Raw genomic sequence first — 24,422 nt, forward strand, 5'->3', positions numbered from 1 at the left:
ATAAACAAGACGGAAAGACAACCCTCAGAATGGGAGAAAATATTTGCAAATGAAACAACAGACAAAGGATTAATCTCCAAAATATATAAACAGCTCATGCAGCTCAATATCAAAAAAACAAACAACCCAATCCAAAAATGGGCAGAAGACCTAAATGGACACTTCACAAAAGAAGACATACAGGTGGCCAAGAGGCATATGAAAATATGCTCAACATCACTAATTACTAGAGAAATGCAAATCAAAACTACAATGAGGTATCACCTCACACCAGTCAGAATGGCCATCATCAAAAAATCTACAAACAATAAATGCTGGAGAGGGTTTGGAGAAAAGGGAACCCTCTTGCACTGTTGGTGGGAATGTAAATTGATACAGCCACTATGGAGAACAGTATGGAGGTTCCTTAAAAAACTGAAAATAGAACTAACATATGACCCAGCAATCCCACTACTGGGCATATACCCAGAGAAAACCATAATTGAAAAGGACACATGCACCCCAATATTCATTGCAGCACTATTTAGAAGAGCCAGGACATGGAAACAATCTAAATGTCCAATGACAGATGAATGGATAAAGAAGATGTGGTACATATATAGAATGGAATATTACTCAGCCATAAAAAGGAACAAAATTGGGTCCTTTGTGACATGTGGATGGACCAAGAGTCTGTCATACAGAGTGAAGTAAGCCAGAAAGAGAAGAACAAATATTGTGTATTAATGCATGTATGTGGAATCTCGAAAAACGGTATAGATGGACCTATTTGTAGGGCAGGAATAAAGACGTAGATGTAGAGAACAGACATGTGGATACGAGGGGAAGGGGAGGGTGGGATGACTTGGGAGATTAGGTTTGACATAAATACACTACCACATGTAAAATAGCTAGTGGGAAACTGCTGTATAGCACAGGGAGCTCAGCTCGGTGCTCTGTGATGACCTAGATGGGGGGAGAAGCAGGAGAGGGAGGTTCAAGAGGGAGGGGATATAGGTATACATATAGCTGATTCACTTCACTGTACAGCAGAAACTAACACAACATTGTAAAGCAATTTTACTCCAATAAAAAAAAATGGATTATAAAAAATAAATAAATAAAAATAAAAACAATCCTTTATAAAAAAGAAAAAAATAAGAAAATACACAAAGTATCTAATAAATATACTTACGTTTGAAGGTTTAAGTTTATTAATGATTGTTGTTTTGCCACTATTATCCAGCCCAAGGCACAAAACATGAACCTCCTTCTTCCTCAGGCCAAGCAAGCCTGAAAGTCTGTCTAGCAATCCCATAATGTGAGTCAAGTATTTACAAACCAGCTGCAAGTCAGGAAAAAAAAAGAAAGATATATTACCCACAGGCACCTTAAGAATAGAAAATATGAGCATATGTATCCCAAATTTCAGAACTTAAAGACACAGTGATATTGTGAAAACCATGTCAATGTAGCTCTGCATTTAGTAAACAGAGTTTAAGCTGATTACCAGAAAGGAGACTTAACTGAAATGCAGATTGGCGGATAATAACCCCTGGCAATCCAGAATAATGCCCTTGAAATAACTGTACATTTCTCATAGTAACATATAATACTTAAGAAGAAAATGTGGTTAAACTCAGAATCATGTGGAGTCTGCCATTTGTGATACTTGAGAATATCTGCAGCCTTTTCTGGAAATCTGGAACAATGTATGGGCAATGGCATTCATGTGAAGCCTGATGCTGAAGCTTAGAAAGTAGAAGGCAGACCAGAATAACAGAGAAAAACTGAGATTTTGGCTACATCATTTGAGCCACTGGTCAAATCTTTTTCTAAAGCCAGCCCCATTGTAGTTTGCAATAATACAAAGTAATAAACATTAAATTCACCATTTTTGTTTCTTTGCTTGATTATATCCAGTTTAGGTTATGTCTTCTATCAACAGAAACAAAAAATCCTAACTGATATATTTATCTTAATCTTCCCTTAGTCCTTACGTATATCTTTGTAAGTCACCACAAATCCATTTGGGAAGAAGGTTATGTATAAAACACACACACCATTTGAACCTTAATAAATACCTGTTTCTTTGAAACTATAACTTACATGAACTATCCTGTTAAGTATCATTTTAAAAGAATTTTAACTAGTGTACTAGTAAAGAATATGAATATAAATACCAATCTTACATTTTCATCTCATTTTCTCAAATACCGTAACAGTTTCTTTGTTAACTTGTCCCTGAAGTGTTCATTTGTTTATCAATTCTTTCTTAGGAAAAAAAAATCCTTCCTATGCAAACTTTCAAAAAAACTCCATCAGTAATCCAAACATAAGCATTCTGAAGTCAAATAAAACTGCTGACGATGTGTTGCTGGCTATGTGATAACTTTATGGCTATTCCTACCCTTCTAAGGTACTGTTAGATTTAGACTTCAGGTCTCCAAATGAAACTTTCCAAAGGTTCTTCCTTTGGGTCCATCACCACCCCCACCTCCCAAAACATTATTATGTGGTGGGAGAAGAGAGATACCACTTTTGCCAGCCCTCAACTGCTGCAGGGACTGCTACAGCAGTAACTACAATACATCTGTATTCCAAACATTTCCTATTACTCTCCAAACCACCATTTTCAAAGTTCTCTTAAAAACAAAAACAAAAACAAAACCCTCTAAATATCAGTTTCATTTAATTGATTTATTCTCATCTCCATCTAAGGTTCCAGAAGCTTGTCATGTTACAGCTCATTCAGTATTTTTTATTCCACACCAAAAACGCAAGACCATACCTTGAAGGAAGTGAGGATGCAGCAACTTAAAAAATAAGAAGCTTCCAAGACAACTGCATCTGAAAGGTGGCTGCATCATTAGTTTTGCTTAGGTCCCTTCAGAGATCATTATGGACAGAAATTTTAAAACTGAATTCCAATGATGTGCAGAAAAGAGAAGGTGAAGCGCCCCACCCAAACACGGGGCCACAGTTGTCTTACCCAAGGGATGGGTTTGATTTCAGGTACTCCATTTGTGCCTCTTGAATCGACTTTTCTCCTTGTGTTGGAGATTCAAATCTCACTCAACCCATTCCTTTAAATCTCAGCTTAGGGATAGGCATTTGTAGAACCTATTTTAAGTTAGCCTTCTGATATCATGAAACAATTCACACAGACCATTTTAATTCAAAGTAAATTTGCTATTACCCACTTTGTTATTAATTGTACTAAGCATATTGATATAGGTTTATATCTTGTTTTCCAATTCCCATAAAATTTTGAATAGATTTTAAAAAAATAGGACCACTTCTCATATCATCCCCCTCTGGGCATCGACGATAAAGCACTGATTGTCAAAAAGCTTGGTACTTGAATATTCATTTTTTCATAGAACATCGGATTGTGATTTTCCGTCCCCTTTTCATGGATTATCAAACACCTGATGCTTGTTATTGAAATACTGTGGGATATACAATTTAAAAGAGAAGTCAGTTGTTCTAAAAGATATAATTACATTTATTGAAGTTGCTTTATAAACTATCATATAGCCTTATATATGCTTCTATTTCTTAGTAATTATACATCTTTATAAATTTACTTTTTGCATGCATGAAATAAGGAAATAGAAGATAATTTAAGTCACTCGACATTCATTACCCATGTGCTAAGTGCACAGGAGGAGATACAGTGAAAGTTTTCTGTAGCAACCTACTCCTATAGCCATGATTCTCGACCCTGGCTGCACACTGGAGTCAGCTAATTGGATTAGTATTTCTGAAGATGGAATCAGGGCATCCGTATTTTAAAAAGCTACACAGTGTTTCTGACGTACAGTCACTATTGAGAACTTCAGGATTTTAGAATAAAGTCTAAACTTCCATGCATAGCTTTTAAAGTTGTTCACAATCTGGCTCCAATCTACCTTTTTACTGTTTTCCTCTCTCTGCAAACCAGCCAATCAAATTCTCTTGGCTGTTATCTGAGGAACGGCTTTTTTTTCTTTTCTTTCTTTCCTTTTTTTGGCCCCTCCAGGGGTCAAGAAGGAATCTTAGTTCCCCAACAAGGGATTGAACCCGGCCCCCTGCAGTGGAAGCGAGGAGTCTTAACCATTGGACCACCAGGGAAGTCCCAGAATCTGCTTTTTAAAGGTTTTTTTTTTTTTTTTAACTCGTTGCCAGAAAAGTCCTGAAGAATTAGGATGTTACCCAGTTACGAGCTTGGAAGGTAGGCTACACAGAGAGAGAGTGGTCGAGCAAAGAAAACACCATGAATGGTACTTTGTAACTTTAAAAATGTTTCTAGAGTGAATTATAGCACACTCTCACTACCCCCAATAAATATTTTTATTCAGCTTTCAGTTTTTGATGATGAAATTTCAATTATACTTCCCACACAGCAAAGAGGCCCAAATCGGGCAGTGTTAAAACCATACAATCAAACAAAAATTCACCCAAAGCAGTTCCATGAGTCTTCTGGGGTCCATAGCCCACTTCTTCTTTTCTAGTTCTCACACATTAGAAACAACCACACGGAGTGAAAAACATGAGGAAGAGCAATTCTAAAATTGGCGGCGGAGGGGACTTGGGGGTGGCGCTGGATACAAAAATTGGGGTTGGGGAGATACCTGGTCTTTGAGGTTAGTCTTGCGGGCCCGGGAGCTGCTGAAGAACAGGAATGGACGCACTCGTTTGTATCCGTCTCTGCGATGGGAATCTGGTGCGGGCGTCCCTCAGCCTTTCTCTCTAGGCCTCCATAGAAAGGATCCCTGGGCCTGAGCAAAGCCGCCTCCGCAAGTTGGGTGAACGGGTAGCCTCCGGCTCAGCCCAAGCATCAGTGGCGGGTCAGGCGCCGTGGTGCGTGGCGTTCCCCGGGCAACCGCAGGTTCTTCCGGTGCGGAGCCACGCCTCCTCAGAGGTCTCAGCGCGTCAGCTGCCGTGCTCCTGTTAAGGGATTGAAGAGCTCCCCCAAATGCCAGAGGCAAAGCGAGGAGTATTGAAGAAGTGTAAGCGAGGTTGAAGGGGTGAACTGCAGCCTCCCAGCGAGGAGCCGCGCTGTCCCCGGTGGAGCATAATGGGAGTTGTAGGCTCGCGCACAGCCTGCTGGGAAGTGTTTGGCGTCCGCGTTGGCTTTGGGAGTTTCTCGCCGCGCGGTCTCTCCGCCCTCTCAGGCAAGTCGGCTCACAGGGAGCGGCGCACCTTGTGGCGCCCAGAGCGCTGAGGAGTCTGCGTCGACGTCGGGCATGGGCGCAGCGTGGTGGCGACAACTGCGGGACCCGACTATGAGCTCTAGAGCGAGAAGTACGCCGGAATTTCCTGGTTGCCCATCGCATCCACCCTTTTCCAGGCTGTTAGGCCTCAGACCCTGGAGTCCTGGAGAAGTAAAACCGTTCATGCGGGCAAGGAGAGGAGATAGACTCACAGGCATTATTCGGCGAAGGAAGTCTGCCTGAACCTGGTTTCTGAGCTGTCTGATCTCCTGAAGAGATTTCCACGAGGCATAATCTCCTGTGATTAGAGTACAGTCCCCAGAATCAAATCGGCAGGAGGTCAGGAATCAGTAGTCCCAATGCTTAAAGTTAGCCACCCTCTTAAATTGCTCTGGGGTATTATAGTAATAGTAAAGGATTTATCTCCTTTGTTAGCCAGGAGTATGAGATTCTTTACCCCCTCCAACTACCTAGTGTTATATTTACTACCCTACCTGTTCTTTGGCCTATCAATTTCGGCCTATTAAGTGGATTAGGAGGGTGAAAAAAGAGACTAGAAGGAATTATATAAAAGTAATAATGGGGGAAAGGCTGTATTTGCATGATCATGGGATGCATTTTATTTTATTTTCCAAATTTTCAAATGCGGTTCTGTTATTTTTACAATGGAAAAAAAAAATGTTCTAGTTAGTTGTAACTAGTTGTTGCAAAAAATGTCTAGTTAGTTGTAACTAGTTAGTTGTAATTAGTTGTAACTAATTCAATTAGTTTTGAAAGATGAAAACTAACAAAACACAAAAACAAAAATAACCTATAGTTGCGTCCAAAAGAACTTACTTACCAATGTCCTTGAAGAAATGGAGTAGGGAAATATATTCCGCCTTATTGTGTAGCCTTAGGCCAATTAACGCTGCTCTATTCAGCTTCTTGACCTTCAAAAAGACACTAAATATCTCATCTGGGGGTTTTGAGGAATAAGTAGGTAACAGAGGTATGTATGTTTGGCACATAGTAGGTGTTCAATAAACAATTTCCTATCTTCCTTTGTCCTGCAATTTTTATTATATAGGTAAGATTTTTAAATGTGGTCCTTTAACTTCTGACCCTGAATGAATTTACAATGAGGTATTAATTACTTTTCTGTGTGTCTGGGTATTGTGACTCACTTTGATAAAAGTTGGAAGCTAAGTGCTTACAGCCGGATTTTGACATTTTTTTTTTTTTTTCCTTAGAGCTAAGTAGAAATCTTATGTTTCAGGAAACTTTAGTGTACAGACAATTTTTCCTGTTTGGAGTTGATATTTTCTGCCCCTAGGTTGAGTTCTGTTTTTGCTTAGTACAAAACATTTGGTGAACACTGGAAATGAAATGGAGAGATTGGATATCCAACTTTTCAGTCAATTTAAGCAGATAACATAATTCTTTTTTAAAAATTTGCTAAGTGAATAGTTATCTTAAGGTACATAATTCTCTTACAAAAATTCAGCTAGGTAAATAGTTAGATAAGTGTAGTTGATGTGTTGGCTTCGTATTATTAGAGATGAAATAGTGGTCATGAAACCCACAATCTACTCAATAATCTAGAAAATGTCAGTTTTGAAACTAACAATCTTAAAAAAAGTAAATACTTCATATGGTTGAATCTGCTGTTTTGGTGCTTTGCCAATCAAAACAGCTCTCAACAATACACTCAAGGCTCAGCATAAAAATTGGTTTCACTTGATTTAAGAAGTTAGTTTGGGTCTCCTTATTATGAGAATAAGAAGCTTTAAAAATGGTACTTAATTTTATGGAGGCTTCTTAAGATACCTGTATAAGGAAAGAACGTTTCAAGTACTTTATTACCAGTTTAAATTTCATACTGTCTTTTGGAACTGTGGTAAAAATTATAAAAGAGAGAAGAGTGAGATATGATGAGTACAGTGCTATTCTGATTAATTCAGGATACTTTTAATGTATTTTCTTACCAGCAACTTTTAAAAAATATAGAAAATCCATGATTGGTAATTTACTGGATGTTTTTTGGAATGAATATTGATAGTCTAAAACTGTTGAACTGTTGTACATTATGTGTATCTTTCAGTCATCTGCAATTTGTATACAGTACTACCTATGCAATGAACAACTTAATTCACTTGAATCTCACAAAATATTTTGCTGATATAAAATCACTATAAAAATATGTACTAATTATTTATAGTGACTTGTGTGAATTTATGTCTTGACCTTAATGATATTATTGTGAAAAATTACAGCTATGATTTTGTCTCCAAAATTACTAATATATGTAAAGAGCATCTAGATTTAATAGACTAAAAGATAAATTACATTAAATATGATCAACACAATACAAATACACTTCAACCACCAGAACTGTAACTTTTATTTGCTAATAGATATTTTAATAAACAGGCTTACTCCATCTGTAAGACCCTGATAATGCCTCTTAGGAAATCATAGAAAAATAAAATACAATAATTAGTAACTTGTACTTTGTACAAAAATCTTATGTTGCTCAGCAGGTAGTTTTGCTAAACACCATATTCTTTCAGCAAATAGATAGATGACATATGTAATGCAATTCACCGCAAACAATCCCTCATTGAAAGCTGAGCATTCTATAACACTATAACTTGTAAGCATGCCAGCATGTGAAACTATACATGGAACATCATAATATTACAGTCGATTTTATAAGATGAAAACAATACCACCTTCAAGTAAGTCTGGACTAATTCACTGTCATAGTGAAGTAGATAATAGGTAGGATTGCAGTTCTATTGTTAACACCCTCTTACTGTGTTTATCTTTCTACCATATTGTGATACAACCAGAAAAAAGAACATAGGCTGTGTAAGGAACCTGAGTGAAAGGCATATATAGAAGCTCTAAATAGTGATGTAATACTAAAGAGAAACAATAATGCAGTGCTGCACTTCCTTATTCTCACAAACAGATCTTTTCCCCTTTTTGCAAGAGTAGATGGGTACAGTGCTAAATCCATAATTAATGATAAATAACTTTATGACAGGTTACAAAGAGATACATTTTAAAAATCATAGGAAGAAAAAATGTTTTCAGCTGCAGTTTATCATTAGTCAAATATTACTCTATGAGGGACTAAGTGTCTCAACCTAGACAGTTGCTATCTAGGCATTTAATATAAATGTACTATTTAGTATTTAAATAATAAACTTTTTAGGATTTGTGCTACAAAGATTTTTATAACTTTTTTATTTTGAATTCACTGCAACTGTCAGATCTACCATTTAATACTTGATATGGCCATTTAAATATTGAGTTTAATCAAATGCATATTTATATGTACACATATATCTTTATATTTTTGGCTATGCTAAAACATAAAAAAATGGAGAGCTATCTTATTCCATTATTCACAGTCTAATTTTACATCAAATCCAGAGAATAAATATGCACGTATAAATTCCAACACACTGAATTACATACAGCCTATCCAGAAATAAAGCTCCAAGCACAATGAAAAAGTCACATCCTCCCTATAGGATAGAGAGGGCACAATGAAAAAAAAAAAAATATCACCCTTGTGTTTCTCCTAAATGACAGATGTTTTTATATGAAAACAAAACAAAATAAAATATTGTTTTACCAAACGATTAGAGCCTGATTACCTTTATTTATTTATTTTAATTTCAGATGGGGGCTCAAGCCCTCTCAAAATAGTGTTTTGAGAAAATTGACAGCTTGAATATACAATACACATCTTTTAGCGTTCAACTAATTTTCATAAGCTTTGAATTAGAATGGCTACAAGATGTTTCTGTCTTTTACACTGTAGTAGACAAAAATAACAGAACATGGGAAGTATCTATGGCATATTGAGAAGTCCTCACTTAATCTCTACATTATGGAAAGAGGACTGTTATCAGCATCCTTGGAAAAGCTCAGAATTCAGTTTCAGGTCTTCCAAATAAGATGTCTCAAAAATATTTAGTAAAATGGCTTTAATATATTTTATACAATAGGTCTTTTTCCTGTGGTGTATTACACACAAATCCCCATTGACTATGTTTATATATGCACATATATGTGTGTGTGTGTGTGTGTGTGTGTGTGTGTGTGCCCCCTTTCCAACTACTTACACATCTCTCCTTCAGCCTATACCTGCTTCCCACTCCCTATATGGACTTCTATTTCCTCTTGGTAAAGTAAGACTACTCACACAGTAACATCCTTCCCTTTCTACCACAAATCTACCAACCTATCTGCATATTACACACTCTGCCTTCCCTCCCATTGTAGTTCTGTCTCCTCCTATCAAAAACTAACCTTCCAACTTATGCTATGAATCCTAACCCTTCTACTTCTCAAAGCCTTTTCTAATTAAATTCTCGCTTGCATAATCAGTTTTCCCCTTTCTACCAGATCATTCTTATTCAGATATAAATATTCCCTAGCATCCTTTCTCTAAACACACACACACACACCCCTTTCTTGACCCCACATCTACTTCCAGCTACTCAGCTACTGCCCTGTTCCTCTTGCTTTCTTATGGTAAAACTTCTTGAAAGAGTTGTTTATAGATACTGACTTCACCTTCTTTTCTAAAGTATCTTCTCAATCCACTTCAATCAGGCTTTGACTTCACTACTTCATAGAGACTGCCCTTGTCAAAATCATCAGTAACTTCCATGTTGCCAAGCCCAACGGCCATTTCTTTACTTTAAACTTGGCTTCTTAATGCATTTAATACAGATGGCCAACTGATTTTTTTGTTCTCTACCTTACCTTACACTCCTCAGGGTCCTCTGCTGGTTTCTAATTCTCCACCTAACTTCTACATTGACATGCCCCGGATCTCAATCAAGGCCTACTTCTCTATCTTACAGGCTTTTCCCAGGTGATTTAAAAACATTAAATACCATATATATATTGATGGCTTCTAAATCTTGATGTCTAGCCCTGATGGCTCCTTGGAACTCTTATATACAACTGTCTGCTCGATATCTCCATTTGAATATCTAACAGGCATCTCAGGCATTACATGGCTAAAACCAAACTCCTAATTTTTTTCCCTCCAAACCTGCTTCTCCTGCACCACCACTGACTACATTTCTTATTTTTCAAATGTAGAATTTATCTTCAGTTTTTCTCTCTTCATCCCTCAGGGCCAATCCATTAGCAAGCCCTGTCTTCAAACATACCCGACATCCATCCACTTCTCTCCATCTTCACTACTTCTTCTCTAACAAAAGCCACCTTTTATTTCTTTTTTGCTTAAACTCCTGTAGTAGCCTCATAAATATTCTTTGACCCCCATCTCATTTTTGCCTCTCTCTGGCTCATCAACTGTGTACCAAGCACACTGTTCTCTCTACCCTCAAACACTCTAAACTCTCACACATTAAACTATTCCTTCTGCCTGGAATTCCCCCAGATTTTCTCATGACTGGTTCCTTCATGCTTTTCATACATTGGCTTAAATATCACATCCTCAGAGACGACTTCCCTTACCATTTAATGTAAAGAAGCCACGGTCATGCTATGTAACAATATTAATTTAATTTTCAGCATAGCACTTATCAATACTTCTTCATTGTGTGTCTTTACCACTAGAAGGTCAATTCCATGAGACAGGGGCTTTTGCTTGTCTTGGTCGCTTTGTGTCCTCTGTGTTGAGAATAGGACACTTGTACAAGATAATGTTTAGTAAGCATTAGTTAATGAATGAATGGACTTATGGATAAATATACATTTAAAGTAAATCAGTATATATGTATATATACTATTTTTAAAATTAGGAATTATGCAGTTTTGGACTAGCAAACACACTTGATTTAATTGTGTTTGTTTGTTTATTATATCTGTTCCCCATAGTGTAAATAGCTTTAACTGGACAAATCATAATTTTTTTGTTGTTGCTATTCTTTATATTAAAATAGACACCTAACTATTTCATTTAATGGTAGAGTGATCAAAGTTGTGAGGTGGGAGAGGAAATGTTTTGCTTCCTGAAAGGAATTTTTGGAGACTCCAAAGAAAATAAGCAATTGATGCAAAAATGGAATGGCTTTTCACCTTTGTTTGAAGTATCCCATTTGGTGAAATTTAAAAATTGAATAAACAGTAAACAGTGGAAAAGTAACTATAAAAATATATGTTCACTACAGTACTTTGAATATACAAAGTCAAATGGAGGACTTTCTTTTTGTATTTCCATTCATGAGAAAGTAAAAGACTTTGCTCTTTCCAGAAGACTTTATGGAATATATGACCGGTATTAGATAAGAGCAGTAGCTTCAAAAATAATAATTTCTAACCACTATGTTATGGATTTTAGCTGCAACTTCTCTGAGAATTGGAAGGTTACAAACAATATTAGAGAGATTGAATGGAAATATATAAAGCAGTCCTTTTTTTTTTTTTAATACTTAAAACAACTGAAAAGAGAAGGCAATCTCCTTGAAAGAATATAATAAGCATTTAGAGATCATAAGATATAATGTACAACTAATATGTAGGTACTGTATTTTTTAAACATTTAAGACTGTGTAAAATTTATATATCTGTATAAAAGCATAAATTGATTCAAAAAGACTACCCTTTCAACTCAATTATTTTTACCTGCATCTTATATATACAGTTTTTACATTTAATAAAGCAGAAGGAAAAACTCTTTATTAATAGGAGTGATATGTATTAAGTGCTTTGACAGTCTAATATTCAATTTTTGGGAGGCAAATTCTTAATTATATATGTCTTAGAAATCAAAAGAATTATTAGTATGGAAATGTTAATAATTGTGATCATTCAGGCTATTAATATACTTTTAAAAAATAAATTTAAATTTTTGATATTTTGGTAAGATTTCTGCCTAATTTTATACAGCAATACATATTTTAACAAATATTAGTAGACTTATTTATATTAGAGATTCTCATCCTCAAAACACATTTCAGCTTCAAAATTACCAGTAAGAGTAACATGACATAATTTTCAAACAGTTTTCTATTAATTTTTTGTTTTTTTTTTTAATGAGGTAATTAATAGTTTTAACACAAACTCCTCTTTGTATTACCTTTTGGCCTTTTCCTCAGTTTTAATGGAACTTGGTCCATTTTCATGTTCTGCATTCATGTTCTGCCTCTGATTTTTTAAAAAATAAGGTTATTTTAGAAGGTATAACTAACATTTTAGGAAACATAGACTGTTAATTATCAATTATTCCATCAAAAGTCAAAATTAAGCTGTCGAAGTTTATACTGCATACAAAATTAACCTAAATATAGTTTGTGAAAAATGTGCAAAGTTATTCAAATTTCCAATGACACAATCTAACGATGAAGTATGATTGACAAAATTATTAATAATGTATCATAAATAAAGCACATATAGTAATCTTTAAAGTCCAGTGTTACCCATATTCATGTTTGTTAGGAATGCTCAGGTATTGTGCCCCACCAAAAAAAAAAAATGCCCCCGTCTCACATTTTGATTTTTTTCTCTTGGAGGACTAAAACACGTAAAATTATATCAAAACTCCATATCTGTAAGAAGAAAATGAGATTTTTTGCATTGTATAAATATATTAATACAATTTTCTTTAAATACATATATATGGCATAGGGAGAACAACATCACATTAAAGCAAATTAAAAACTTCCATGACAAACATTTATGCAAGTTAAACCTTATTTTCCAAGCAGCGCAGAAATTTTAAAAAGCCTCAGTCACTGTTTATTTTTATATTGTCCATGAATATTATTATTATATTGTCAGTATTGTTTTAAAGATACTTTTGAAGATATTGCAATAATAGCTCTAGATAAAATACCAATGGATTTTCAAACAAATTGGTTTTAACAATGCTCACATCAATCACATCAACATAAAATAGCTTGTTCAGTTACAAGTCTGTTATCAAATGAGTGGTCATTAATTTTGTCATAGAGCTTCTAAAGACAACAATTTTAAGCATATTTATTTAAGCAGTACTATGTGGCAATAAATAAAACATGCACAGTTAAGTAAAAACTTCATTACAACTTAAAAAATGATAATACTGGGTAAATAATTCTAAAAAGAGCAACAGTTACAACTTTGAAAAATAAACTAATATAATTAATTATATTCTGGCTTCTCTCTGAGTGAAGATGTGTTTACGTGAAAATTTTAGAAAAACAATTTCTATCTAAATGCATAGATTTCATTCTACAAATGACTAAATGTGGAAGAGAGACTTTTAATTTATTATAAAAGCAATACAAGAGGACATTTTATATTAGGTAAAAACCTTGAAAGTGTATTGTTTATTCATCTTTATGATTTAGCACTATTCACTCCATCTATCAGGATTTCAAAAAGTTAAATGATATTTGGTCTTTCAAGAACAAAGGCAAATTAAGACTGTTCTAAGGATGATGATCTATAAACAGAAAAACTTGTATAGTAATGTTCACATCAATTTTGCTTGCCATGAAAGCTCATATTTAACTAATGAAAACAAGGACATCTATCTTCAAAGTTAATAATGCCTAACTGAATATAAAATTTGATTTAGATATATGAAAAATGAAGGTTCTCCTGTCCTTGGAGTTTTCTTTAAAATAATTTATTATTTTGGAATAAAAATAGTTCTCTCTTCAATCTCTCTCTAATGAGATGGAGACTCCGATGCTAACTAAATTAGAATCCTGAAGTAGGGTTGTCCTTTTATTATTTTGTTGAACACCTTAAAGTCATATCTCAGTTGTTCTGATTTACAGTTTGAGTTGATAACATTATCTTAACCAACAGTAAGTTTATCATGACAAATTAAAGATTAGCCAGAGGTTACAAATAATGGAGGAATATGGATAAGAACAGAGCTTTACTTGAGAGGAGATTTTCACTAATTCTGGTACTTTTCTACAACTCCCAGGAAATTGTGTTATTAATCTGTATTTTATTTTCTAATCGAAAGTAGATACCACATCTTTATATCATTACATTTAAAAGAGATCTTTCGTCGCTTTTTATATTCTTAAGGATGAATTAGGTCTAAAAGGTAGTGGAATTCTTCTTTGAGATCTTCCCCTTTAAATGAAATAAATAAAAAATTCCCTTAAGAATATAGAGATTTGGTATTCTGATAAACTAGTGTGGAAATTCAAGTAAGAATCTTCTTTATTTTGTTTAGAAAGAAACTTTGCTTTCAACGGATAAGTGCAAAAGTGTAATAAAATGGAAGTGACTTGGTAGCATTAAGAGAAATACAACACTTTGTATTTGCCAGGTTCTTTTCCAAAAGATGAAGTTTATTTTTTAGTAGTGCTTTGCTATCCATCGTAATTGAAAAGTTTACTTTTAATATTTTTGTATCACTTTTAAATACAATAATTTTGAATCAATACTGATATGCTAAAATAGACTTTTAAATCTATTCTAATATCCCAAAAAAGCCAATGCCAACCAGGTTATTGTTAACTTCTTTTGAATTAAGAGCAAAGAACCTAAGTCTTCCAATTAAGATGTAAATATTCTTTTTTAAATATTTTATTTAAATCCATCATTAATTTGAAATTGGATATAATTATTAGTCAGAAGAAAGAGGATTAATTAAAACTACATTTTGATGACTTGCATCTTCTTCTGGATCTTTTGGCCTTTTCCCCCCAGGAGACATGTATATCACGTCACATCCTCTTACAACAAAAAAAATATATTTTATCCTCAGAAATCTTTGTAACACTTGTCTAATACTTATCTTTTTAAGGGAATAGTAAGAGAAAGATGGGGTATTTATTCTTCTGGAATATAAGATTTTTCTTTTCCTTTATTTCATCTAGTAATATATGCGCTCTGGTCATGAGTAATCATCTCTTTCCTTTGTTAAATATATCATGTTTGAAAGAATTTTATGCAATCATTTCAGCTGTATACTAATTATTACATTTGCTAAGGCCAGTGAATTGGCTTGGGCAAGAGATTACTGCAGAATTGTTTTTGAAAAATGGCTGATGTTTTCTAACTGGAAGTACCTTTGAGGTAGTGAGTCTACACCTGAACTGAAAAGTATGCCACTGGACAATAGAAGTATGTGACTCCTGAAGAGGATCAGCTGTTAACAAGAGAGATTCTCTTAGAGAATCCAGCAAGTGTGCTGCTCCCTTCTGCCAGAGGAAGTGTGGAGTGTTCTATGGAAAATTTGAGGTCCAAAATAATTCTTTCCATAGGACAAGGTTTTATTTCACACTGCACAAGGTTTTATTTATTCAATGTATTTTTGTTCTGTGGAAAGGACTAACCCTTAGTGACATGGCAATCACAGCAAACATAGCAAATAGGCTCTAACCTCTAAGTTTTAAGCTTAAGAGTTAACTTGAACGTAAGGAGACTACAGTCAAACTCATCTTTGCCATAAAATTTTATGCATGTAGGAGACACCTTATAGATATTTGTTAAAATGAACTAAGGTTTACACTACCTTTATTGAACATTATTATAAAAAATTGAAAATCTGTTGAAAATATTGATCATAAAAACCAAAAGCTGGATGACGTCAGTGCCCAGTGTTCTAATGGAAGAATACCATCAATTTGACCCAGTGTGTTCCTCTACCTTTTGGAGTCTTCATATAAAAAGCACTAAAATATTTTTGGATCGAAAATTAATATGAGTCTTTGATACTTAATGGAATTTGAACTTGGAAAAGTTAAGTTGATGATACTAAAAGAAGTGATTACCTCTTCTAATCTCTTTGTTATACAAAGACATGTACAACAACTGTGAGTTGATAAAAACAGTTTTTGATTCATAAAATATTAATTTCTTTTAAATTAATAACACATTTCCCTAGCTAAAGCAGTAGGAAAGGATCATCTTCATCCACTTTGAAATTACTTTCCAAAGCACTTAATTTCCAGTTAATGAAAAGCCAGAATTCATACCCTCTGTATGTGTAAATGCTCCCATTAATGTGGTAGGACCCAAAATACCTAGTATTGGTGAACATTTTGAGATAAGAGATTTAACTGACTGCTTTACAGAGTAGAAATTTGGTAGGGAAAGACATAAAAATGGCTTTTTAAGAAAATTGTGGTTGGGAGATAGGTAATGTAATTCATTCTTAACCACATCTTCAGAAGATCTCCTGTAAAGACTGATTTTCAAGGATTAAATTTGGATTTGTTTTCCATTCATGGGCTGAGTTGGGCCTTAAAGCTGTGGCTGGAAAATTTTTTTTTTCAGGTATTTAGTTGGATAGATTTTAAAGAGTAATACAGAGTGAAATAAGATAAATCTGTCTTGATTATGGCATGCATAACTTATTTATCAAGTTATAACTCAGTGCAAAAGTGCTGTAATTCTTGATTCTTGTTAAGCCAAGAGCTTTGCAACTTCTGATGGCTTTTTTAGTGTAATGATTTACATATCTAATCTCTCTTCTTGATTGTACATTGTTTTTACATTTTTTCCCAATTATGTCTTATATATACTATGAGATAATGAGTTGACTATAGACTGGAAACTGACCACATAGAAAATTTAAACAAATGGTTCCTTCAGCTGTCTGATTTTCAAAATCTAAAAAGCCCCTCAGTAGTATAGACTAGGAAATTTAAAATAAAGCAGGTACATGACTATATATGCATATTTTAGTTATTAAAGATTATTTTTGGAGGCTTGTGATTTATGGAAGTTACTCATTTTCTTTCTATCATTACATTCTATGTTATGAATATTAAACAGCTTTAATTACTAAATATGTGCACTAGTAAATCTCAAACTATTTCATGTAAAATTTTCAAATCTGTGATTGGTAGGCAGTAAAGAAATAGATATACTTATTTTTTAATGTTTCTGTTTAATCTTGCATACCTTGCTCTGACCATGATGAGGTTCAAATTTACACTAAAGATTATCATGCTTACAGTTGCAAAAAATATAAATGTAATATAAATGTAAATTTTAAAGAGGATTGGGGGTAAGAGACAAAGTGAAAAGGCAGTTTTATAATACTACAGAAAGATGTTTGGGAAGGAAAAAAAAGTATGAATTAACCAGATATAGAATAGGATCATTGGATTTTTGAAGAAAAAAATTCTTAACAGAGAATTTAAATCTTGCAAGCACTGAATGCCCATCCCATAGAAGTTTAAATACTTTATAGAATTTATTTCATCAAAGTATACAGATGTTGCTGACAGAGTCCTATGGAAGACCATAATTATTCTATTCCTTATTTTCTAAATATGTTTTTTGTTGTATTATAAAAATAAATATATATATGATTAATAAATTTAATCTGCTTTACATCTGTTCTTATTTAATATATATTTGAAGATAAGTAAATATGGAAATTTTATATTTCCTCTAAATGTATCCAGATTTGTGTAAATGTATCAAGCAAACTGCAGACAGTCTGTGAGGGATGCATGACCATGCAGGTGATGGCTGGAAAATGTTGCTATTTCTGACACACTTACTTAAAAAGTGATGGATTTCCCACTTTTTTCTTTTTTATTGTACTTTAAGGAATACTTTAAAGACTCTTCCTTCTAGCTCTCTCTGTTTTTTTGGAATGAGAAAATTTTAGCTGTGGTAGGCAAAAATCAGAAGATAAATCAACAAAAGAAAATACGTGGAAGGGTCTAGTCTAATGGGACAATCAACAAATCTTAAAATAGGAAAAAAGAAAAATCGAGACTCCTTTCATAGCAAGAAAACTGCTATCACCAAAAAATGTAATTTAGGTAGGAACTTGAGGATGTGGGTAGGGCACCTTTATCTGTGAGATCAAATAAAACTTAATTTTTATATTAAATCAGCATCTTCAGACAACCTGCTCTTTTTTTTCTCTTAAGACATTCTCACTACTCTTCCACCTAGCACAGCAGTCATTTTTTTTAGTTTCACAGGGAACAGCTGATTTTATAATTGAATTTGTTCATACGACATTACTGTTTTGATAAGCTGACTCAGCTTAATTCAATGAAAAGTATATTTGCCTGTTTTTGCAGCCTCCAGAAGATTATGGCAACAACACACCTTAGCTGTGTTTACATTTTTATGTTACTGCATCAAGGACTCAGGTTACACACAATTCATATATGCTCACGTGCTAGATCCGTTTATACCCGCTTTGGTGCACGCAACGGCATACTTGTCTCTTGGGAGGTTTGGAAAACAGCTCAGCATGTTCGTGTAACTTATTTTTACGAACAAAACATAAAAATTCTTAAACTTGCAAAATGTACCAATATTAGACCGCTCGATGTGTTTATTTTCTTGGGCCACCATGTAACTATCATAAAATTCTGTTTAAGTTAAAATCTTTTTACGTTTAATCTAAGGCTATAATCGTAGATCTTTTATTCAAAGCAATTCTGCTGAGAATAATTAATTTTCTTAATGCTTTGATAATTACTCTTGCAAACTTGTGAAGATGAACCAAGGAAACAGTCATGGATTTATTCCGTGCTTCACTCTATTTATAGCCTTTAGAGCAATGGACTCACTCTTGGTCTTTCCAGGGCTGATCGTCATAAGGTAGCAGAGAAATATACTGTAGTTAGTAAAAAATTAGACCACCACCTACTGCGAAATATGTAGGACACTATAAAGTTAATTAAAAAAAAAGACAAACCAAGGCTTAAGAAGTTTTAAAAGCACAGTATGTTTCTCCCTCACCCTCCCTGATAACTTCCTTCTCACCACAGTCACACTTGACAAGAATTCACTACAAGAAATCATTGGTCTTTTCTGCAAATAATTCTAACAACATCAGGCCTCGACAGGTAAAGTATTGTAGGACAGAGTAACGATATGACCCACAGAGTTGAATATAATTATCTAAAAAATAAATATTCATGTCAGTTTGGAAGCTACTTGATCACAAAACATGAAAGAAAGGTCAACTCTTCCTTTTTAATCTACCATCAAACTCTAAATACATCATTAACCCCAAATTCCTTTGGGTTAAGTCCTTGAACACTTCCGAAATACAATTATACAAAGTTACACATCCATGCTGAGTTATTTGCCATTGTGTAATGATAATCTGCAGTGGGCCAGGGTTTTTTTGCAGGTTATTCAGAGAGGAGCTATGGTGAGTGATTTTTAAATCCAGGTTGGAAGCATAAACAAAGGGTGTGTGCCCGTAGTCTGACAGGAGACTGCAGTTTGTGAAGCGATGTTTGGAGAATCAGAAGAGAGGGTAGTAGAGAGGATATCTTTCATTTTAGAAATGCTGAGGCACAAAACACAGGTGCTTGTAGTACTTTCATACATGAAATCCCTTCTCCTGTATGTGCATCATGTGTAAACGTAAAGTCTGTATACTGCTGACTATTCGTCTCTGGTGTCCAATGAGTATGACTCCAATTCTTCTAATATCACTGTGAGAGATTGAGAGAGAAAGAGAGAGAGAGAGAGAATATGAACATTTAGATCTGGTAAGTATGACAGAGAGGAAATGAACATTTAGATATGGTAAATGTGCCCCATGTCAGATTTGCCAAAAATTGTATACCTGGTAAAATGAGAGTTTAAGCAGAGATATAAATGAACAACAGGAGTTCGTTACCTTTTTCTTTACCCTGGTGCCAGAGAATGCATCAGGTCAACCTCAGATTTAAGGGTACAAAGAATTCAGGTACCGATGTAATGTTCAGATATTTCATAAGCCCAAGGATTTTATGTAATTATATAAATTTTCAACAGTATTAGCAAAATAGCATGTAGGATAGAAAGTATAATGTGGACTCCATTTTAATTGTCATGGTCTTTCAATAATCTGAAAAAATGCCATTGTATTATGTTGAACAGTATGAAATTGCCAATACTATTTTACAACAATGGCAATTTCATATGGCTTCACCTACTAGTTTTAGTATCTTTCTTTTAAGCACATGTTGAGCATTTTCACTACACCCATGAAAGGATAGCATTTGAGAAAGTGGAAAAATGCTGGACCATTATAACATAGAGAAAAAGCTCTGAGATAACATAATATTGTATTATTACAATTATTACATTTGATGAAAGTAATAGGAATTGATTTAGTATACATAAGTCAAAAATAATTTGCTAAGGTAAAACTATGTTGATGTAAAGTCTATGATGTGAACAAGAGTAATATGCATTTTAGAAAGCATTTAAAATTTTAAATTGTTTTTTGAATTAAATATATTCTTTCAAAGGAAAATAGTTAAAAGTGTAATGTCCAACTTTCACTAGAATGATCGACAGAAATGGTGAGGAAAGATGTGGAAACACCATCCTAGTATTAGGGAAGGAAGTTTAACCATGGTGTTCTTGATATAGTATTTGAATTTATAATCTCCTGAGTGGAGCATCTAAATATAGTAATAAACATAGCACCACTTACTCAATGCTCATTCTTGAAATGAGGTCAAAAGTTGTAAACCCTGCTGCCACGAAGTTATTCTTATATTGCCCCATCTTTATAGAATCCAGCCAGTCACCAACTGTCACAAACAAAGGATATTCGGGAACTTCACCAGGGGAGTCTGGCATTCTACAAGGAAAAAACAAACAAACAAGCATGGAGACCATTTAAAAGCCAGATAAAGCAAAAAATACCCAACTTTATTTTTAAATTTTACAGTATTCTTACATCAAATGTTTTCATCCTCCATAGAAAACTAGAGATTTAAAATTTTTCCATCATATTCAAATCAGCCACTTATACCTGGTCAGTTTCACTTGTCAGTTTCTTTTGTCTTTTCCTGCTTTTTGCCACTACTAGGTCTTATACTTGATGTATCTTGAGAAAACCCACATCTTGCTAACTTCTGTTTACTTTTTTCTCTTGCATGAAATTCTGTTTTCAAATTTGAGGAATACCCCAAAAGAAAGTAACTAGCCACAGGCTATTCACTCAAACGCTTTCTGACCTGCCACTGAATCTATGCCCTTTGGCCTTTTTCACATTTAAAAAATTTTTTAAAATTTATTTTTGGCTGCGTTGGGTCATCATTGCTGCGCGCCGGCTTTCTCTAGTTGTGGTGAGCGGGGGCTGCTCTTCGTTGCAGTGCGCGGGCTTCTCATTGTGGTGGCTTCTCTTGTTGAGGAGCACGGGCTCTAGGCGGGCGGGCTTCAGTAGTTGCAGCACGTGGGCTCTAGAGCGCAGGCTCAGTAGTTGTGGCGCACAGGCTTAGTTGCTTTGCGGCATGTGGGATCTTCCCAGACCAGGGATCGAGCCCATGTCCCCTGAATTGGCAGGCAGATTCTTAACCACTGCGCCACCAGGGAAGTCCCCTTTTTCACATTTGCTATGATAGCCCCTTCTTTTTTTTGTGGTGAATTCATTGATCAAGGCTCCATTTATTTGTCCTCAAACATTCAACAAGAATTTATTATTTATTAAAAAGTAATTTCTGCTGTCATAGAGCTCAACTGCATGAATAAGATTTACATACATCCAAGTATAGGGTAATACAGCCCAAAGCACAGATACTAATAAAGCACAAAACTAAAGCAAAATCAATGCAAGCTTGGGTTAACAAGAAAAAAGAATCTGTCATTGATGGTTCTTAAAGTAAGTGATACAGAAATCTGTATTTCTGTTCCTAAGATCTGATGCAGAAGGGCATTCCAGTTGGGGATATTTTTGTAGTTTTAATATAAAGATAATATAAAGGTATTATTTTGAAAAGGCTAGTGAATGTGTGAATATACAGACATAGATACATATAGGTATATCACCAGGACTCGGGTCTTTAGGAGCACAAAAGCCAGAGATGTACATAATAAATGGGCATACAAGTTGTACACTGTATGACTCCTGAAGACCCTGAAAGACGCCCCTTGGAATTGTTTAGGACAAAGTCCCTACTAAAGACCTAAAATTCATTTCTTTGGTTTTTCTTTGAGTCTACATTGACTTCTACTTATCTAAACTGGATTCTAGTTGAAGGTGGACGGGGGGTGAAGAAGGATGACAGGGAAATCCAGGGATTATTGCTCTTTCTATATAATTGAAATTTGCATAAACTAAATGCATGTATCTTGTGAATATACTGTAGTCCATATGGAGTCTGGTTACTCTTCACAGTGACTTGTGTCCTTTTTACCACGACTCAATTCTGTTACCATTATTTCCTATTTTGGAGGCTGTAAAGCCACATTTTATTTTCCTGTACTAAAAACTGCAATGCTATTTGATTATGGGCTGTTTCATTCTAATTAGTATCAGAATGATTCATGATTTGACCCTAAACAAAGTTTAGTTATGTTCAAAGGTTGAAAAGCTATCATGGCATCTACCAATAAACACTTTAACGGTTGCTATATTTCTTAGTTTCCTAGGGGTGTTTATATTAATAAGAATTATCAAATAAATAAAAGTTCATATAGCAATAAAAACAATAAAGTTCTCCATGGCAAACAGAGTTAAACAGGGTTTTTAATTGTGGCATTTTTTAGAGTCTTCACTATCCTAATATGCAGTATGAATACATAAGAGGATTCAAAATAGCTTCTGCACTATTTTCCTAAATTATCTGACCAGTTTCCTACAGAACATACTTTAGGAAATAGTGCTGTAGTAAGTTCACTGACCAAGTTTAAATATCAAAATGCCCAGGGTATCCTTATTGCTTATTAACATAAATAAAACAATATACATTAGGAAGCTGAATGTCCTATTTCAAAACACTGTGGCTCTCATGTCTTTTAATTACTTGTCTGAGAAATCTGTTGAAACTGAACCAAACTAAAAGGATCTGTTTAGGTGACTTTCCCTTCATACTCCTATGCCATTCTTATGCACAGACATAGTCAAATAACTTCCACTTCTCACTCCTGAGATAATGCTGGAATAACTCTTGAGCTTTCACAATTCATATAATTGGTGAGTGGAAATGTAATTTGCTAATTTTATGTCCTTAGTATAGAAAGGTCATGGAAGGACATTCTGTATACTAAATGACTTTAATGGCCTATTTCTCTGTTGAAAAGCATCCACTATTTGCTCCTAGAATGTTTCAATACCATAATTCCCTTTCTCTCCACACATCTTTAGTAACCTAGTTACTCTTTGGCCTTTATACCACCACACTGACAGTTGATTTAGGAAGGTCAGCATTCCCTCATTGTTCACAGCCACTGTGCAATAACTTTTCTTTCACCTTATAATGAAGTTGAAAAATGCTGCTATTTTCTGGCTTTGAGGGTTGGGTGCCATCACCCTCACATGAAGTCTCTGGAATATTACCTAATAAACAATAAATGCCCTTTCTTATCAACCATGTACAATGATAAATTCAGTCTGCTATTTGCTGAGCATGTAGAAATTTCTGCTATTTGGTGATTAGTGGGAGCTTCCCACCTGAGAAATGTCTTTACAGCAAAACCTCACATAAAAAAAGTACATATTGTAGAAGTTCAAAGGTCTACTACTTTCCTCAGAAAAATGAGGAGGGGGTAGAATTAGGAAATTCTTCCAGGTATAAATTATGGTCAATTTAGATTACAGAAATGGCTGCGGTAGAGCTAGAATAGGTAATAGTATAGTTTAAGGTGCAATAAACACATACTCTCAATATATCTAAATATGTGAAAATGAATAGCACTTATAGAGCCAAGAAGTCTGGATTCTAATGAGCCCTTTGAGTTCATAATAGTATTAGTATTTTAATTTAGAAAGTTCTTAGGTTACCAGTAGGTATCAAAACTGCCATTAAAAAGCAGGAAGGTTTTTATCCTCAAAAGTTTTCCATATTTTATATTCATCATGTAAATATAAAAGTAAGAGACCTATTAAAAATGATTCAAGAAAAGTTGTACTTTGAGAAACACTATTCCAAGGTAGGATCTTGTTTGTTTATTTATTTATTTATTTATGGATCTTGTTTTAATATGAAACTATCACATGCTTGAAGGCTTTTCTCCCCTTACCACTCTAACATAACTTCTTCCTATCTCTTACATTTATATATGGTTAGCAGAACTGTTCAGATAGGGTCCATTCTATTCTGTATTGCCTTTATTTCACATACTGATGAATATTTTCTATATGTCAGTGGTCTTCATAACTAATATTCAAGTGAGTGTATAGTATTCTGTATGTTGATGCTTAATAATTTGTTAATTCCCTGAGTCAGACTCTTAAATTGCTAGCAACCTTATTAAATTTATTACAGATGATTATATAATCATAGAACATGTATCTTTATGCTTCAGTTGAATTACTTCCTTGGGAAAAATCCATAAGACAAGAATTTTTTTTAAAGAGTAAGTTAAAACTCCCTGATGGCAGGA

General features: G+C 34.3%; 2 protein-coding genes and 1 long non-coding RNA gene across 8 annotated transcripts in view; 1 reads left to right on the forward strand and 2 right to left on the reverse strand.

The window, feature by feature from the left end:
• ARL6 (ARF like GTPase 6) overlaps positions 1–5,850 on the reverse strand; it is a 67,937-nt gene extending 62,087 nt beyond the window's left edge. For all 6 annotated transcript variants that reach the window (XM_082460616.1, XM_082460617.1, XM_082460613.1 and 3 more), the window contains exons 1-2: positions 4,596–5,850; positions 1,175–1,324 (exon numbers count right to left, since the gene is read on the reverse strand). In XM_082460616.1, coding sequence (XP_082316742.1) covers positions 1,175–1,297 — 123 coding nt within the window. In that variant the 5' untranslated portion in view covers positions 1,298–1,324; positions 4,596–5,850. The remainder of the gene's footprint in view (positions 1–1,174; positions 1,325–4,595) is intronic.
• Positions 1–24,422, forward strand: part of LOC309660153 — a 639,313-nt gene that overhangs the window by 85,048 nt on the left and 529,843 nt on the right. The gene's annotated exons all lie outside the window — the stretch shown is intronic.
• EPHA6 (EPH receptor A6) overlaps positions 18,727–24,422 on the reverse strand; it is an 870,129-nt gene continuing 864,433 nt past the window's right edge. Inside the window, exons 19-20 of the mRNA XM_082460667.1 lie at positions 20,527–20,676; positions 18,727–19,534 (exon numbers count right to left, since the gene is read on the reverse strand). Of these exons, the coding sequence (XP_082316793.1) occupies positions 19,420–19,534; positions 20,527–20,676 (265 nt within the window). The 3' untranslated portion in view covers positions 18,727–19,419. The remainder of the gene's footprint in view (positions 19,535–20,526; positions 20,677–24,422) is intronic.

The sequence above is a fragment of the Balaenoptera physalus genome (assembly GCF_965194825.1).
Source record: "Balaenoptera physalus genome assembly, chromosome: 4".
Lineage (NCBI taxonomy): Eukaryota > Metazoa > Chordata > Mammalia > Artiodactyla > Balaenopteridae > Balaenoptera > Balaenoptera physalus.